Genomic DNA, 16787 nt, shown 5'->3' with positions numbered 1-16787 from the left:
CCAACTACCCTTATGCAATGTACAACTGCAATACACACATTGACAAAGGTGAAGATTGCTTAGACTTTTCAAATTTCTCAGTGTTTTTTTTCTTGTGTACCAATCTAAAAAACTCTGGTATTTTAGTGTAATATTATGAAAATTTGATAATTTAGGCCAAGATGTGCAAATGTTGACAATTTTATTTTAAAATTCCATGAAAGACAACAATGGTTAGACTGTCTGATGTAATTTCATCAAAACCCAAAACAAAAAGTGTGTCAAATATGCAAAATTAAATACATGGTGTTCAAACTACAAGATCTTGTCTACTTCAGTTAAAATTTGTTGAAGAACGGATCGTTCGTTATGGTCTACATTTAGGATCCCGTAATCGAAGTTCGATCTCCTTGTGACGGACATGAATTCTTCAAAACAAATTTGAAAGTCGAATTATTGACATTTACAAACAGTCAAAATGCTGGTTACTGGCAAAATGCAAGTTAAAGCAACCATGACTAAATTATCATTTTTTATCAATCTTTTCACTTTGATATCAGTTCTTGTGATTCAAGATATCTTTGCTGATGTCAAAAAGCTTCGGAGATATGTATACCGCCCCTTTTAATTAATAGATTTGACTAAAATGCTCTTTATTTTGGATGTTGATGAAATTGCCTTTAAACTTTTCTTATAAAAAAAATACCTGCACACATAATCTGAAACCCTACAGGTGGGATCAAAATAAAATAAAACTATTGTGTTTACAGCAAACAGGACACCAGGGAAGTTGAAACATTTCAAGTAAAATCAGACTCTCTTGAAATATTTTATTGTAACAATGTAATCAAATTGAAGCAGTTCATTGTAACAATGTAACAGATTTGAAAGTTTTGGTTACTGGGTATTTCAGATTGGATAGCAGGCAACTTGAAACATTGTAATCAAACACAGACTTTATTGTTACAAAGTATTGTAACAAATGAATTAAAATTAAACCAATGATTGTTGAATACTTTTCCCCATTGGCATAACACTATAAATATTCCCATTCATATCTTCAACAGGTATCATGACAGTCTTTCAAAACATTAAAGTTGATACAGATATCACTCTCTACAAATTTCAAATACCTCAAGACCCTGACGCTTCAGATCTAAACCTGCCAAGTCAAATTTGAAATCTGAATTATTTGCACAAAAATGTGATTAGGTCATCGCACAATTAAAGACAAAGAAAGAATTTCTCTTTTCTATTTTTATATTTTTCCTGTTTTGTACGAAAGACAAAGCTTATTATAGACTCAGCGATTATTTAAAATTCAAGCCTAAGCTATGAGTACCAATTACCTAGCTAACTCTACATGAACTGATTTCTACATACACAAACAATTGAAGCTTTTGAAAAATACTTTTGTTTATCTCAAATTGGTTACTTTCTCATGGGAACTTGCCCAACTAACTTGCTAGTTTTTAATTTACATGGAAGACTAAATAAATAAATAGTCACACAAAACTGTGGCCACAGAGTCAGTTTACAATGAAAAACTTTCCCTTTTGTAATGCAAATGTTCTGTTACATCATATTTTCCTTTTTTTATGCCAAAAAATTACTAAAGCACCAACTTGGAACTTTTAAATAACAATTAAAAAATAATACATGATACGATAATTAGTAACAACATAGCTACAACTATGCAAATCCATTGGCAATCTTTTTTCGTTTCTTTTTTCAAATATTTTTAGTAAACTTATTTTACAGCTATTGATACCGAAATTGGTTTTGCACAGCTGGTTGTTGCAAAGAGTAGTTCTAATAGCATTTTAAAGATGAGAAGATAAATAAAATAGTTGTCACATCACAAAGGCGTTTGAAATTGATTTATTTTTTTCTGACTATCTTAGAAGGTCTGTTCATGCATAGTTGCTAGTTTGAAACAAAGTTACTAAAAAGAAATATAAAACCATGCATTTTTGCTGTCCCATGACTGATATGATATCACATAGAGGCCTTTATCACATTGCAAGCAAGGCAAAATTTGAAAGCATAACTTTGTCTTTGTAAAATTTTTTTCTCTTATTTTTGAGAAGGCACAAAGTTGTATCAAAAAAAGCTTGACGGAAGTGGTACCAAGTCAAAAAGAACATAACCTTCGGACCTTTATCACAAAATTGAGTGATCTTGCTTTGAAACAGTATACCAATTAATGTGATGGATCCCTTGAGGGCGGAAAAAATATTTAACTTTGGATTCTGGTAGTTGACAAATTCCAAATGATAAGAGAATTCATTTTTTTCTACAAAATTTATGAGATCATTAATTGTTGGACACCTTCAGAGAGCTTACCTAGGCAATGCAAAGAGACGATGCAAAGGGACGCAGTTGTCATGTCCTGCTGTTGTTTATGAACCATGCATTTGTTCTGCACAACTTGAATTCCAGAAGTCAATACACAGTGACATTTAAATCTTCTTGCCACATGGACTCACAGTCCATGTGGTTCAAGTGTACAACATGGTGGAAAAAATATTATATTTTTGAGTGTCTACCTTGTACTAACAACACGTATAGATTGTGTAGCTCTTGCAGAGTCTTCAGTACAGGACTGAAGACTGCATCCCTTTGTGAGCACAGAATTAATTTTCAAAGACACAAACAACATGTCAAATTTGTTCACCATTCAATTGAAATTCTTTCTAATAGGATGCAACTGGGCTATCATGAAACAGCAAGGCTGAAGGTTAAGTTTTCACAGGGCCTCTTCTCATCAGTAAATCTGAGAATAAACCGAAGTTGTGGGCTGTTTTGATAAAAACTCTGCATGATTATTATCATAGACAAGTCCTGAAGTTGTCCTTTTGTTTTTATTTACCGCTACTAATGCCATGCATTGAATGTGCGCACACACAAAAACGGACTCCAAACGAGTGATGAAATTTCACATGAAAAATATTAAATATTGGCAAGGGGGATTTCAAAACACTCAACCGAGTCTTCACAATAATATATAAAAAGTGGAAAATACGAGGCAGAAAAACGATTTTTTAAAACCCTACAATGCTGAGAAGGTCATGACTGATGTACACTACTTTGAACATATTTTCTATACGTGTCATATGCACAATTTCAAACACTACCAACATGTAGACTTGAGTCAATCTTGCTATCTTTTTTTTTATTTACATTTTTTTCCCATTACATAAGCAGGTTGAGTAGTTTTTACTTCATTTCCTCACTAATTCACGATGAAATACAAATCCAATATTTCAGAAAACAAAGTAACGGTAAACCAAAAGTTTATCTACACGCAACAAGCATGTGATGGAATTTTATTGCACTAGGCTGGGCAGGTGCCATGTGTTACTGGTTGCCATGGTAACATGAAATGACAAGCGTGTTGAAATAATGACTTTCTCATTGAGAAGATAGGTAGTGATACCCTTGGGAAATGAACTTTGACCTCACTCACTCTAGTGTTTGATTGGCCGAGTGCCATGAGGTGCTGCTGGCCTTGGTTTTCTATGATTGGTTAACCTGTCCACTGTTCATTAATTTAGAATTTTTCACTTTTACATGGCCCTGCTCTACACAGCTTTGTTGTCATAGTCTGCTATGAATTCAGTAAAACAATATTTGGAACGCTTTCATCTTTCCTCTAAATAATATCCATATTTAAAACTAGAAGCGTACCACCCATATTTTCTACAACAATCTTGATTGCAAATTGATTGAAGTTGTTGGTTATGCATAAAAATCTCTTTTTTTTAATTTTAGGGATACTTGAACATACCACTAATGGTAGAGAATTCTTACACATATCACCATGGCAACATATCTGACCATTACAGCAGGAAGAGGAAAGCATCGTATCTACACAAAATTTTACACATATATTTTGCAATGGTCTTACTACAATTATTATTATACAGTAAGAAAAAAAACTTAAGGCAGCGTATGCAAAACTGAGTCGACAAAATAAAGATTTTTTGTTGTTTCTGAATTTTATGACAAACAATGAAGAAAGTTACTTTTTGAGGTAAAATTATAAGACACAGAAAGCTTCAGTTTGCGGCTACTTGGAGAGTTTGCTGATGACTCGTACAAGAGCTCCATTCTCGTCCTTCAGCCTCTGGTTATCTTGCTTGAGTTTGTCCAAAAGCTGAGGGGAGAGATAAAAAATCAAGACATTTTATATACTGATGTTGAAATTTAAGACAGACTTGAGAAAATCCTTTCTCTTAGCTATGGCTGTGGGGTATAGGAAATCAAGTCACTTCAGACATTGATGGTGAATTTAATGCAGAGTTGAGAAAATTTTTTGAACACAGAGGAAATTCTCACATCGGCATCACAGAAGAAACATTTTTTCTAAGAAATTCACACGGGTAAACTTGCGTTTGTATTTGAATAGTGATAAGCTGTTGCAGGCTGGAGTATCTGCCCCATGAACACATTTTCAATAATTTTCACAACACATCTTCAAGTTGAATGCTGATATCAAAGTACTTATAAATGGACAAACCTTCAATTCCTCTTCCATCTCAGACAATTTTCTTTCTAAACCCCTTCTCTCCTGTAAATGATATGAAAGATATGAAAATCAGCATGTTTGGATTATTAGCATTTTCATCAATACTTTTATCAGTTTCAACATTTTACTAGTGTTTGCATGTACTGGTACTGATTAGTGGTGTTTTCACTTGCTCAGGTAGTATTTATATAATACAAGTGTGTGCTGTAGATATGCAATTTGTATGTACAATGAAGTGAATATGACTATACGTACAAGTGTATCAATTGAGTTTATGTTTACATAAGAGTGTCCCGTTAATAGATGTGTGAGTGACCGTTGACAAGTTAAACATATTTAGGTAGCATGAATGAATTTATATGTATATATATGTGTGTGTATGTGTGGGGGTAAGCATCATTGTATGGGTGCACATGTCTGTATATGTGTGCACATATGAATAATTTACTCTGTTTGTATGAGTGTGTACATGTGTATGAGGTTAATTATCATGTGTTCATATAACCCACTTTTTTCAAAAGCTTGTACACTTTGGCGCAGTACTGAGAAGCCAAACTCACCCTTTTCTCTGTTTCTAGTGCCCTCGATGTTGACCTATCTTCGTGCCTATCTGATTTCTGTAATGCCTTTTCAAGTTGAACTTTGGTGTCTTCTAATTCAAGCTGTGTCTCCCTTAGTTTGTCCTGAAGTTTTTCGTAAGTGTCTTTTTGTGTCTCAAAAAGCTGCCGAGAGAAAATGGACAGAAAAGATCCTTTCATTATAATCAGATAAATTGACATGTAAATGTTGCAACTAGCATATGAATCAATGTTGACAGGTCAATATATGTACACTGTAACCAGTCAGTATTCAAAATTACATGACTTGGTAGTATATAAGTTTATATTGACTGGTCAATACGTCATATATTGGCCAGTCACATGACTGAGTGCAGTTTGGAATTTTTCATCACGCCTTTGACCTTCATCAAACTTGTAATTTCACCAGTAACTGTTATCGTCATCTGGTGCCACATCTCAGTCATTTCAAGAATACATGACACATAACCTGTTTTCAAACAACATATTTGGTGGAAGCAAGTCTTTCAGAGGGGAAATAGTTGTTATCTACTGATAACATTTTCATTATTTGTTCAGAAAAAGTTTTTTTTTACTTTTTCTTCACACTGTATGTTGAAATACAAGGTATAAGTTTTGCTTACACTACACATTGTGAATATTCTCTATAGTTACTGTTGACAAATAATATTGCTTTGGACAAACTCAGGTCACACACATACACGTTATACACACCAGACTTTCCAACATAACCAGAGGAGTAGAACAGCAAGCCTATATTTCATAGACAGAATAAAAATTATACAGAAATTATTAGAACTTTAATTTCCATGGGTTTTACCTTTTTACAGTTGTGACAAGGAAGTCCTGTGATTCGTTCTTCCTTTTTGTCTTTGTCTCGATCATCAATTGCACTGGTGCTGAGAGGTCGTCTTGAAAGCCTCTCTGAGCTGTATGATGACCCTCCATATCTGTCAAACACAGACATAGATAAATTAATCAGGTATAGTCCATTTCCTCAGGATTTGAAGTCATGCAATTCACGTATTCAATACACTGATTTTTTTTATCATTTCATGAAAAGTAGTGTAGAAGACAGTCTGATTCTGGTAGTATTGAAAGTGTGCTACATAAAAACACATTCAACGATCAGATATGCAGATTCCAAAAGGCATTTTTGACAAAAATGAGGTAGCAATTTTTGATCGTTATTTGAGCAAATCTGAACGAGGTCATTGAAAGGAATCTGCATGAAAAATAGGAAACTGTAGAGAAATATCAGGATTATTTCTGAAGATATGCATCTTGTTGAAACAGGATTCAATTAACGTAATTTGTTGTTTCACAGATTAAGCTTAAATTCAAACGAAGTAAAATAAAAATTTGACATCTACTGGCCACACGTTGCAAGGCGATTCAGTAAGATACAAAATTGCTTGAAAGACAATGCAGCATTGATGTTGTACTCTTGGACACATGATTCAAAGTGTTCTACTTACCTAGAAGGGACGGAACCAAGCCTATTGGTATAACGATCTGCTATACTGCCCTGAAAACAATACAAACAGAAATAAAATGTCAAAACTGTGTTCAAATTGTTGAAGAAGTCCTCATCTTTCCTTGACTACATTTCAGGTGCCATTGGGTATTCTGTTTCCGTTCAGAGGGTTGGGTATTGTCCTGGCCAACAAGTTCAAAAACATTCTAAAACCCTTACTGTACAAAACAAACAACAAACTAGACTGACTAGTGGCTGCTAAATGACAGTGGGGGAGGGTGGGACTTTACTGCTTGTGAACATTACATTCAACCATGAACAAAATGGCCTCTCATTGTTTCAGTACATTGCTGTCAGATCTTAAGTTGCCACAAAATATTAATAACCAATCTATATATACGGTACCCACTCCCAGGTTAGTGGTGTCACTAATTATTTGTTTTTTACTGTTATGGTACGAGTCCTCCAGGTTTCTGTTTGGCGACATACACACTGATAGATTACTGCAGATGTTGATGAACACAGCTTCAACTCATTTTAAAACAGTTCTTTAAACACTTCCACCCCCATTTCCTGAATACAAGTCCAACTTTACCATAGAAAACAATGGATTTGGGACAAACCATGGTGGTGAAAGGGTTAAACACTTCCACCCCCATTTCCTGAATACACATGCCAAGTCCCGTATGGAAGACAACTGGAATGGACAACAATTTGATAAGAAAAAGGGTAAAATCTCGAGTCTTACAAAAGTGTTTTATGTATCTATATTATGTGCACACATTCCCTTATGCCAAATCACTCATCTTTCACTCGCAAGGAATTATCACATTAATTATGTCAATAATGCCATTTTCCCAGCTCATCATTGACATGTACAGATCTCAGATGGAGTCATCAGTCATCACAAATGCATCACCGAGCTCATCAAAGTCCATCATTCAAACATCACATCCAACCATGCTATCTTAATGACCTTGCTTGCTGAGACATAAATCTTCAAACCAGGCCATCTGCTCAGCTTGTGGATTAATCTGTGGGACCTCTGCATCAACAGAGACCCCCACTGTCAGTGGTTAGGCAGCATACTTGTTGAGGCAGTTTTGTCTCTTATTACCAACCATCTCCATCATTTCATATCTTTCTTCATCCAAAAATTCAACAAATCACCAGGTGGAACACGAGTTATTATCATCATACATTTGTATTCAGTGATGTAAATCCTAACACAGTCAGACCAACCCTGACATAAACTTTTAAAGTGAGAACTTTAAGAACCAATAGCCAAGATGGACAATTCCCCCCCCTCAGTTACCAACTTTTAAATCACCCCCTACAGTGGTTGTGGTCCAATTTTCCAAACCATGAACTTGCTCATCACAAATTATGTCCCCAACTCCAAAGGGATCATTTTATATATCAAACACAACATCAACACAAACCACTTTCTCTTCAACACTCATTAACTGCATTCCTCCATCCCCATGGCAACAAGCTTTCTTAGCAACTGCATCAGCAATGCCTGCTTTTTCTCTGAATTCAAACCCATTCCAACTTCTCATTTCTCTAAGAAATTTCAGATTTCTCCAATGCCTCAATCACAATGTACACTGAACATCATACAAATTATTCTTCAACAGGAGTAATGGAATCGGCCATTAAAAGTACAATGAACACATAGTGATATCACTCAATAAAAACACCCTTCTTCAAAATCACTGCAATTAGCTGAACCCCATGTCCACCTGCAGGAAGGTTAGATACGTTAAAGAAACTAGGCGGGTGTGTGATAGGTATATAGATTTTACCGTCACCTTTGAATAAACTCATACTGCAACACTTCCATAACATGACGTTACATGCTACAACTGATGAAAAGGAGTCAGGGTCAGGGTTGTTGCAGTAACGCCAACTATTTTACAATATGAATGTTTGGAGACAACTGCACATATCCCTGGCGGACGTAAATACATCAAAGCCACCAATGTTATGGCCCAAACATAAATCTCGAATTTGTCCATAAATTGTTGGCTGGCACGGCAGCGTCACTGGTCGGTAATCTTGGACTGAAAGATTGATGCTGTCCAGGGTATCGTCAGAATCACAGTGATAATGTATAAAGTGGTGAATGGTGGTGGTAAAACTGATGGATTTCATACTTTGACCTTCAACATGTAATCAATGATGTCAGTTCCGATAATGTCATCCTGTTTTGTTTTGGTTGCTTGTTAGGATTCAGGGCTACAGCACGTCATTACCAAAAATTTCCTAAATTTTCTGTGCAAGTTCAAACTAATCCCTCAATATCTGGGATAAAACTGTGGTGCTTAAATCCAAAGGCCGAGACAAGTAACTGAACATCCTTCCCAGTGCATCAAACTTGATGTCCAAATACTTTTCTGTTTTTAAAACATGTTCTAAAGTCACGAAGATTTCACAGACTGCGCGACGTTTTCGTTGCAAACCTGTATGAAATCACAACTGAATTCAACGCAAGCTTGTGCAAATGACAAAAAAAGTATCCCTTGAAAAAGTATAGGGGCACTTGCTTGTGCTCATTACCTCTCTTTGTGTCTGTCTGTCTGTCGCACTGTCTGTCTCATCTCTCCTTTTCAACAATCCTTGCCTTAGCAATACTCTTCCGTGGCCTCAAATTTTTTTTTCTCACTTTCTTTGAATATCTCTTTCTCACAGCCTACCTACTTACACCAATAGTCTGTCCTAGTCTCTCTCTCTGTTGTCAACCATGCTACATCATTCAAAGAACCATTCTCACTTATTATCTCTAATACATTACCAGTAACTCTATAAAGACCTATTCCATATCAATAGTTCTATGGTGCTAGTCTTTTCCTATCCCTCTTGCAGAACAATACCTCCACAAGTTCCTTATTTTACAACATATTCATCACACATACATTTACCCCTATTGAGCTCTCTCTGGATAAGACTTTGTTAACTCTTTGAGCGCTGTAATTTTTCCCACCAAAATTTTAGTGCAACATTTCATTTATTTTATTATGATAAAGAACTGCCAAGGAAATGTGATGTCCAATTGGTCCAAAATTATCAAAAACTTATAGAAAAATTCATAAGTATTGGTAAAACTGTTGCACTAGAATTATGGTGGGAACAAATACAGCACTAAAAAGGTTAAACCGTCTCCTGCTGTCTCTCCATGTCTTTTGCTTTGCCTACCTCTGCCCCTCCTCCCCCCTCCCAGGCAGCATATCAGGTATCTCCCCTCCATCAACACTTGCACCCTGATAATTCAAATAACCGTACAACTATGCCAACATACCCCTGATTCCACCACCCACGGAGCTGATAAAACTGACTAAACTACATTTGCTCTGATGCTTTAAGTAGCTCTCCATCCTTTTATTGATGAGAAAACTTCAAATACATGGTGGTACTGCAGAATTCATGGGCACTCACGATCAACTTTATATTGAGTCGCCGAAAGCATAAATGACCCTGGCTGAACTTATGGGTGTGTTGATAGAAGACGTCAGGTTTGCAGGAAGGCATTGACGTTGGATAATGCTACGATGACAGAGCAATGATGGAGTTCACAGGTTTTCACCATGTGTGTGAGTGCTACTTACATGGGGATATAATCGGAATCAAAATTTTTGTGACATTAAACATGGATAGGTTTTCTAAATTTGCCTTTTTTCCTAAACATGACCATGTTTATGGCTGTTTTGCTGGCTGTAACGTCTGGTTTGAATTTGTATCATCTAAACACAATTGCTTAACATGAGGCAATGGAAAACACCAACATCAAATTAATAGACACTAAACTGTGCTAGAGACATGCTTCACTCTCATGATTCTCCTCGGTAGTAGATGAACAATCCACGATTTTAACCCTTTGAGCGCCAAAGTCAATTTTTGTCCAATTTATAAAATAAACCCCAGTCAATTTTTCTCAGATTTTGCTAAAATTTTGAGAAAAAAAGAGTAGCCAATGAAATGTGATGTCCATTTTGTCCAAAATTATGAAAAAATACAGAAATATTCATAAAAATTGGTAAAATTTTGCTCTAAAATTTTGGCGGGAGAAAATTACCGCACTCAAAGCGTTAAAGGGTCAGTAAGTGTAACTTTTTGATGATTTCTTCACAAAATTTTGTTTTCAGTGTCATCTGCAGTTTCTTGTTCTACTCTCCATAGTATGTTGATATACACAGTATTCAGCTTGTCAACTCAGCCTGTACATGTGTCAACAGTGCTGTTATTGTTGAGTGAATTCTGGTCCGGACTAGAATTCACATGTAAACAATAACGGTGCATTTTACATTTACAGAAGCTGTGTTGCGAGCTACATGTACGTGTTCTGACATGCTTGGGAAGTGGACCGACTAAAAATCATCAAAAGTTATTGCTATTGACCCTTCAGATGCAGGGAGTCAGGTCCCTTGTCTCACAATTCTCCCCATGACAGCAAGCTGATTGCACACGCAGAATCTTGGCTGTACGTTCATGTCGGGACAGCATGTGAGCATTTGTTTCAACAACTTGTCACAACTCACAGGGAGGTCAAAGTCAATCTTCTCTAAAACATGCGGATGATAAAGACACTAATTGCTCCTTGCAAGATTTACGACCCCTCGACAAGATATCAAGTTCACGTCTACAAAATGAGGTGAAGAAGTCCTCAACCCTGGACTCTAAACCATTAGGAAATACAGCATATACGGATATTTTATATATATGGGTTCATTTCTGCAGGATTAAAGTTGACAATGAACAACAATGGGTATACGTGAATAAAACTGGGTCCATCTTACTAATGGTATAAATCAGTGCTTGTCTGAGGGAGCAATACAAAGATGTCCCCAGGACAGTGTAAAATTGTGCTGTAGATTAGTATGGGCCAAGTGTTGGTCGGTGTTGAATACTGATATATACAGGACACGGACAAAGTACAACCAAGTCCTCAAGGAATGGAAAACCAGGCTATTTTAACACAATAAAAATCTATGCACGCCCTATTAAAAACAGTTACATTGATATTTTTTATCATGATGTGTGTTAACTAGGCAGGGCTATGCTGCGTCAGGGTATGGCATCCACTTTTAACCAAGGAAAGCATAATTTACAGTGAAAAGAACACATGTTCCTGAGGAGACTAAACAGAGTGTAAATTGTTTCCATGGATTTAAAATTCAATAGAAACCAAGGACTTGCAAAGTTTGAATCTGGTTGATTGGTACGTGCACAGAACAATACGTTGTACCACATCAAGGAAGAGAGGTCCCAGTATTAAAATCATCGGAATGGAAGTGTCTGGACATTTGACATGATCTCTGACAAAAGTATTAAATCAGTGAGAGCCTCAGCATTGCAGAGTTATTGACTGGTTTATCACTTTGAGCGCTGTAATTTTCTCCCGCCAAAATTTTAGTGCAATTTTACCGATTTTGATGAATTTTTCAGTAATCTTTTGATAATTTTGGACCGAATGGATATCACATTTCATTGGCTACAGTTTTTTCTCAAAATTTTGGCAAAAATCTGAGAAAAATTTTTATTTTATAAAGGGGACAAAAATAAGACTTGCACTCAAAGAGTTAATTTTATACCACACTATTGCAAACTACAGTACTTTAAAATTGACTGCTGTCGGCTGTGGTGAGCACCTGACCTATGAACTTTACGCTCCTCACTTGGCAACCTTTGACCTCTGTACATGCCAAGAAGAACTCGTACTGTTCTGTCACCTTGATACGCAATGTACACCAATGTTTGGATTTCCTGCCCTAGTTTACAATTGTATTTCACAACATATTGAAAAGCTGGTTTCTCAGCAAAACTCTTGTCGACTGCTGGTCTGACAAATGGACTGCTTTATAATTATGAAAACAAATTAGGTAAATGCCCCTGATTTTCTGGAAGGTCTTTATATTAGACATTGTACTGTTTTATTTTTCTTTAAACTAATTGCTCAAGAAATCTTTAAAAAATAATAAAAAGAGCTGGTTTACTTTTTTGTGTTCAGTTGTCCTCATCTCCTAATCCCTGCCAAAAATTCAACTTTTAAAGATGTCAATACGACCATGAAGATCTTTCATATCATATATGAATAAATTGTAATGTACTGGGTCAAATCTTCATTATCAGTAGAAATCTGCTTGTATCGTGACAGGTGACAAAAACACACTATGGCTTATAATGGATAGATTATTTTGCAGTCTGGTCTTTTCGTGGTAAGACAGGTAAAAGATTTGCCTGAAATTTAGTGCCCTGAATCAATAGTGGGCAATCATTGGAAACGCTGGCCTTTTTCATGACACAGCCGGATACATTGCAGCAATAATCTATGTGTTTACAGAATTGTAACATCTGTTCGTCAGTTCGGTTTTCATCAACTCCACTGCATTTCACGTGTCACTGCTTCGTTTCCACACCACTATAATTCTACATACGAATAAATCGTAGTTCAATGTATTGAGCCGTTGCTGTAAAGATGCCGTCTGTTTACATAGATGCAGCGCCTCATGAAAATTCAGTAGACCTGATCAATATAAAACTGTCAAAAAGACAATGTTGGGAAACGTGTCATTACAAACAAACTGCCGAAAATATTTATCAGTGCAGACGCTGACCTACTTTCTTGCGTTGAAGACGAAAATATCAATCTCACGTTTTTCCTTCTATTCATATGGTCGGCCAGATAAATTTGAATTTTGAAAATAAGCGTTTTCGAACAGCTGTTTTCTATGGTGGCCACAGCCTTTGAATGTGTGTACATCAAAAACACTCAAACTGTGTTTGATGATAAAATCGCAATTTTAGAAGCTGCCTTGCTGAGTTAAGTTACACACTACTGCCATTTAACTCTTTGAGCCCCAAAGTCAATTTCCGTCACCTCTATGAAATATACTCTAGCCAATTTTTTTTCACATTTATGCCAAAAGTTTGATAAAAAACTGTAGCAAATGAAATACGATGTCTATTTGGTCCAAAAGTATCCAAAATATCAAAGAAAAATTCTCAAAACTGGTAAAATATTGCACTGAAATTTTGGTGGGAAAAAAAGTTGCGGCATTCAACGAAAACAGACAGCCTTCTTTCTCCATAGGGGTCATAGTTCACAACCGCCAGTTTTGAGATTTGCTCCAAGGAAGGCCAAATACCATACGAACTTGCTCTTTAAACTATTTCCTACAATTTTCTTAAAAATTTTATGTCACCTTTTCAATCCTTTATTAAATCTGAAGACATATTGTTACTTGTGAAATATTAAGATTTCATGTGGTAGTGAAGTTTTTGAAATTAAATGGGCAATATTTTTTGAAGTGTCTTGTGCAGAATACATTGCCGACAAGATTAAATCAGGCTAAAAGGCATTGAACAGCGTACATATATATATCTAATACATTACAATTTCGAAATATATTGGTTGGCACAAGATATTTCTTGGCAAACACTGAGTTCTCCTCTAGTCCCTCAGTAAAATTTCATTTCACAGTGCACATGAAACAGTAATATATGTGTTTATAACCTAATGTACAAACAATGCAAGTATTTCAAGTTCATAATTTGTGAAATAGAAAACTGTTTCTGAACAATTTTCATATGAATCCTCTTTGGTTCTGCTTGCTGGTTTATGGTAGTAAAGTGAAAGACTTAACGTTTGTTCAAAATTTCCAAGATGAAACTTTCAACCATTCTCTTACCAAATCAAGATGAAAAATCAGGGGTCAGAGTGCAACGTTGGAACTAGAGAAACAAATTACCAAATATTCACTGATATTCAAAATTCAAAATGGCTACCATCCCTGTGTTAACTCTATGGGAAAAAAAATTAAATTTTGGATTATCGAAAAACTAAGATGGTGAAAAGTTTTCTTTCTCCGAGAGCTTTAGAATGAGCCCCAAAAAATGATAGATCACAAACAAATTGTCGAAAATTTGAGAGTTTGAATACCTGTGCCCCTGGCGCATTCTACGTTAAGCAACAGCAAAATCATCCCTGCTAAGTTTCAGTATTTTATCCTTGGTATATTTTTGGTCAATCATACCAAGGACACATTTAGACTACAGCCAGCCAGGCAGCAGTATTACCTTTCACAGCCTGCTGGCATTCTAACCTCTCTGTGGATTTTTTCAAGCAGAGCTAATAGCCGCTTCACACCTTCGAGTCAAATTTAGACCACAATCGACCCCTCGCCATCAATCGGTCCTTTGTGGACCATAACCTTTCACTGCTGATTTTGACAAGGACTTGTGACTGCTATATTTAACCTTTATGTCGGACCACAAAGAACATTTTTCTTCTTGTTTTGAAATAAGGTCGTCTGAAAAGACCAGCTCAAGTGAAATAAATTGTCTCTCCAAACAGGCAGGTGAGGTCGAATACTTATGACTAGATGCCATCCTGGGGCAAAGCAAAAGTGATATACTTTTCACAGAATACTTGACAAACACAATGAAATACACTACTGCGATCAATTTATGAATAGTTGGTCTGTTTTCTGTATAAAACCCTGTCATGCTGCCTTTAAGGTAGTACGTGCGTCAAAAATAAAAGACTTACACTTTTGATCAAACTTTCCTCAAGCAAACTTTCAGCCACTCTCTTTCAAAATCAAGAACAAAGATAGAGGTCACTGTGCAAATTTTGGTACAAAAGAAATAAATTACCCAATCTTTATCGATATTTGAAATTCAAAATGGCCGCCATCCTGTGTTATCTCTATGTGGGAAAATAAAAGTCTCTGATTTTTACAAAACTAAGCTGGTGAAAACCTTATTGACTCCAAATTCTTCAAAGTGAGCCCCAACAAGTGAATATTGTAAAAGTTTTCGAGTCTGAATATCTGTCCCCAAGATGCATTCTATCTTAATAATCTACTATGTATGATTGCAGTCAAATTACATAGTACAGTGGAGCTCTAACAGCTTGACTCTGAAACATTAAGGTCCAAAGTATATGACATGCTTGCTGGGACACTGTTCTCATCTGACATAAAATATCTTTCAAAGGACGATGAACAACATTGCTAAAATTGTACTCTCTACATACAGCCAATACACACACAATGACAGAGCCATATGCAACCAGAATGCGATAATCGTTACAGGGTGAAACTTTTTCACGTCTACCCTGAGTACATTCCAGTTGAAGATTATGCATTGACACAAAGTGAACAGATAATACTTTACCCACAATCCTTTTCAAGAGGACCTGCGTTGCCTCCGCAAAGACAATAGTAACACTGTTAACAGCAGAAACTTTTAAGACCTTAAAATCTCTCAGGTATGCACTGGGCATAGTTTGCTGTAATAAATAAGTGCTGGATTAATGCTAAAATTGTACTAGGCATGGACGGACAAGCTTGCTTGTACCGGTAGAATATTATTTTTCTGAGCTGGGCGTGCAATCCATCCGAAGCTTACAGCAGAATGGCTAAAATGTCATTATTGACAGTAATACAGTATATTTGAATTTGAATTTCAAATATGACTAATTGTTCAAACAGTAGAATAAACTGAAAACGTAAGGCGCCACTGTTAAAGGGCTAGTACAGTAGCTGTAAGTTTCGCTAATCTTTCACTATTTTTGTTTCTAATGTCAACAAGAGTTTCTTGTTTTGCTCCGTAAAGTGTGTTGAGATGCAGTGTTGAGATGACTAACTCAGCCTGTTCATGTGTAGACTGCACTGTTATAGTTGACAAGCGAATTCTGGTCCAGAGTAGAATTCAACTACAGTGCATGGACAAGTTTAATAGCTGCGGTTTCAACATGCTTAGGGGAGTAGAACAAGAACTTGTAATCCGCAAAAAAAAAAACGAAACAAAAGTAGTTACAGCTACTGGTCCCAGTTTGAGAATATTTTTAAACGTCCAAACAATTCATCTATATTGTGAGATGAACACCCAACACTACTTCTGGAGACACTGGCAAGATTCCAAGTGTCCGTGCATTGGAGCTGTAAGCCACCCATCACCTTAGTTTCAATGACATACACAGAGAACAATTGAGTCACAACCTTGTTAGCTCGGCTGTAGTATCAGTTATGACAACTTCTAAGCGATGTTTACATTCTATGTGAAAAGAAGATGCGGGTTGACCTAAATTATTTGAACGCACACAGTTGCATTCCTTTCACGTGTCCTCCTTTCTGCTCAGAAATTGTTATGAATCTGTTTACCCACACTAAACTACGCCCCATAATTATTTGTTTTGCTATTTATTCAGATAATTAAT

At 36.1% G+C, this 16787-nt stretch overlaps 1 protein-coding gene across 12 annotated transcripts in view; it reads right to left on the bottom strand.

Annotated features, from left to right (window-relative positions):
- Nucleotides 1-765: 765 nt before the first annotated feature.
- LOC139116755 (protein phosphatase 1 regulatory subunit 12A-like) overlaps nt 766-16787 on the bottom strand; it is a 132535-nt gene continuing 116513 nt past the window's right edge. For 9 of the 12 annotated variants that reach the window (XM_070679459.1, XM_070679400.1, XM_070679451.1 and 6 more), the window contains 5 exons: nt 6567-6616; nt 5909-6047; nt 5071-5232; nt 4502-4552; nt 1712-4138 (listed from right to left, as the gene is read on the bottom strand). In XM_070679459.1, the coding sequence (XP_070535560.1) occupies nt 4052-4138; nt 4502-4552; nt 5071-5232; nt 5909-6047; nt 6567-6616 (489 nt within the window). In that variant the 3' untranslated portion in view covers nt 1712-4051. Of the gene's footprint in view, nt 4139-4501; nt 4553-5070; nt 5233-5908; nt 6048-6566; nt 6617-16787 lie in introns of all 12 variants that reach the window. The other 3 variants (XM_070679469.1, XM_070679408.1, XM_070679443.1) reach the window with 1 other exon arrangement.

The sequence above is a fragment of the Ptychodera flava genome, chromosome 2 (genome assembly GCF_041260155.1).
Source record: "Ptychodera flava strain L36383 chromosome 2, AS_Pfla_20210202, whole genome shotgun sequence".
NCBI lineage: Eukaryota > Metazoa > Hemichordata > Enteropneusta > Ptychoderidae > Ptychodera > Ptychodera flava.
Note: the sequence above shows the minus strand (reverse complement) of the source record. Positions and strands in the feature narration are given on the sequence as shown.